The following is a 2,500-nucleotide window of genomic DNA, read 5'->3' on the forward strand; positions in this document are numbered from 1 at the left end:
TGTGCAGCGGTTGCCTCGACTTTAAGTGTCAGTGGTTCTACGGGCACGGCCTTGTAGAACTCTGGGAAGACCACCTGGTTGCCGAGAATCACGCTTCGCTTACGGCGGCTTGCGCTCTCTTCCTCGGTTGTCTCTTCTGCAGCCTCTGGAGCAGCCTCGGTTGTCTCCTCGGCCTCCTCCACGGCCTCCTCCTCGGCCGCCTCCTCAGCCGCCTCCTCAGGTGCTTCTTCAGCAGCTTCTACGGTTTCTTCAGGTGCCTCCTCTGCAGCCTCTACGACTTCTTCAGCAGCAGGAGCCTCGGTTTCAGTTTCTACAGCTTCGGCTTGAGCGAGGGCAGCAGCCACAGCGGCCTTGTGCTCCTCCACCAAGCGGAAGTGCTCGGCCTTGGCAGCCTCCACCTCGGGAGTGTCCTTTGCCACCTCCAAGTCGAACACGGGAGCCTCGAGGTTGAACTCTGGGGCGACGGGGGCCTCTCCGGTGAAGGTGGGAGCGACGGGCAGGGCGTTGGAGGAAATGCGGAAGCCGCCGGCATCAGCGATGTAGTGTGCGACGACTTCCTTGCCCTCGGCGTTGATGTAAGTGTAGGATCCGCGCACGGCTCCGGTGTAATCCCTGCTGGCGGAATGGGCCTGCCCAGCGGAGGCGTGGCCGAAGGCGAACTGACCGAGCTCATCCTGGGAGTGATACTGCGTCTTGTATTCGGTAGGGACGAAGGGCGCGGCCGCCGCGTACACCTGGGGCGCGGGGGCCTCGGGAACGGGCGCGGTGTCTGGGATCACGTTGTATTCGTACGTCACTTCGGGGGCTGGAGCTACGATTGGTGCAACGGCGGCGTATCCTGGCGCAGCATACGGGTAGTACTGCGGGAGGCCTGAGGCCGCGCACACGCACGCCGATATCACCAACTGCAAAGGTGCGAAAAAACGAATTACTGATGCGTTAATTTTGCAAACACAGCCTATCGGATACGACACATGATCAGATTTAATAAGATGAACAAATATTATACACTGAATTATGGGAGTTGACGCGTGACACTGGCACCAGTTAGTGATATGAAATTCAAATCCAAGTGAAATCATGGGCGTAATTACTTACGTATGAATGATACCTGTGCCTGAGCAGAATGTATAAGCGAATATTTATCTGACACATTATTACGAACTGATGTAAAAATCAATGATTGGTTTTAGTAGATTTTAAAATATATTCAGCATCAGATTTCCTTACAATGCTAGAAGCTTTGTCACCGGAATGTTTAAAGCTAGCGAAATAACTAAGTAAAACACACATTATAACAAATTTATGCAAAGATATCTTTACACAACCAGAGGCCACTTTTTCGAAATCTTTTAAGAACATTTTTTTTCTAAACACACTTCAGAAAATTCACACAAAAGAGCGCTATACATACAAGAGCATTCATGACGCCTGTGTGGAGAGGAGGCACCGAGGTGGGCTGTGTTCCCTCGCTCGCTTTCCATCGCTTTTATAAGCAGGTAGAGGAGGAAAGGCTACCCCGCCCTTCACTCCTCACTCCTCCCTCCCATCACTCCTTCACTCCTCCCTCCCGGAACTCCAGAAACGCGGCCGATTAGGCGAAATTCGACCGAAATGCCGGGCGCCCGAAGAACCACAGCTGGCGCGCGAAGAACAAAGTCGGGGGTGAAGCAACAGCGGCGGGGGGGGGGGGGGGAATTCCTCGCGGAGATGGTCTCGGTTGCGAGGTATCGGTTGGCGTCGAGGTTAGCAACAAGGAATGCTGAATATTTTTTTTTTTTCGGGCTATTTGTTCTGTCGGTCTTTCCGCACAGTAGGAATAACGTCCGCGGTGTTCGAATTTCGCGCAATGGCGGTTTTATGATTGTTGGCGGACTTGTTGACGTACGGTGATTTATGCAGTACCTTCTTGTTTCTTGTTTTCTTTTCTATTTTTCTTTTTTTTTTCTATTTTTTAAATTTTTTTTCCCCTTTGTCCTTTCCTTCTCCTCCCTTTCCCATTCCCCTCTCCTCTTCTGCTCATCTCTCTCTCTCTCTCTCTCTCTCTCTCTCTCTCTCTCTCTCTCTCTCTCTCTCTCTCTCTCTCTCGTGTTCCTTGTCTGGGGTGCCCCGAAGTGAAGGACTTGCTACCCCAGGGACAAGATCTTATTTATGCTTGTAGATACTTAAAGCAAGGTGATAATTTTGACGCTATTCTTTGGAGTCATCCACATTTGGTGGATGTTAGCCATTTTACTTTTGTGTGTGTGTGTGTGTGTGAGTGAGAGAGAGAGTGAGAGAGAGAGAGAGAGAGATAGTGCTAAGTGAGTAGAGAGAGTGAGAGAGAGGGTGAGAGAGAGATGAGAGAGAGAGTGAGAGAGAGAGAGTGATAGAGAGAGTTAGAGAGAGAGTGAGAGAGAGAGTGAAAGAGAGCTTTGCACTCGATCTACGTGACGAAGATCGCGTGCGGCGCTAGATTGAGAGAGAGCAGTGAGAGCGAGAGACGAGCTGTGAGCGAGAG

General features: G+C 51.4%; 2 protein-coding genes across 9 annotated transcripts in view; one reads left to right on the plus strand and one right to left on the minus strand.

Annotated features, from left to right (window-relative positions):
* Positions 1-1,499, minus strand: part of LOC119583501 — a 1,837-nt gene extending 338 nt beyond the window's left edge. Inside the window, exons 1-2 of the mRNA XM_037932020.1 lie at positions 1,415-1,499; positions 1-905 (exon numbers count right to left, since the gene is read on the minus strand). The exon at positions 1-905 is cut by the window's left edge and continues 338 nt beyond it. Coding sequence (XP_037787948.1) covers positions 1-905; positions 1,415-1,426 — 917 coding nt within the window. The 5' untranslated portion in view covers positions 1,427-1,499. The remainder of the gene's footprint in view (positions 906-1,414) is intronic.
* The window catches only part of LOC119583500 (WD repeat-containing protein 7-like), a 58,761-nt gene that overhangs the window by 37,023 nt on the left and 19,238 nt on the right, over positions 1-2,500 (plus strand). The window lies entirely within an intron of this gene.

The sequence above is a fragment of the Penaeus monodon genome, chromosome 17 (genome assembly GCF_015228065.2).
Source record: "Penaeus monodon isolate SGIC_2016 chromosome 17, NSTDA_Pmon_1, whole genome shotgun sequence".
NCBI lineage: Eukaryota > Metazoa > Arthropoda > Malacostraca > Decapoda > Penaeidae > Penaeus > Penaeus monodon.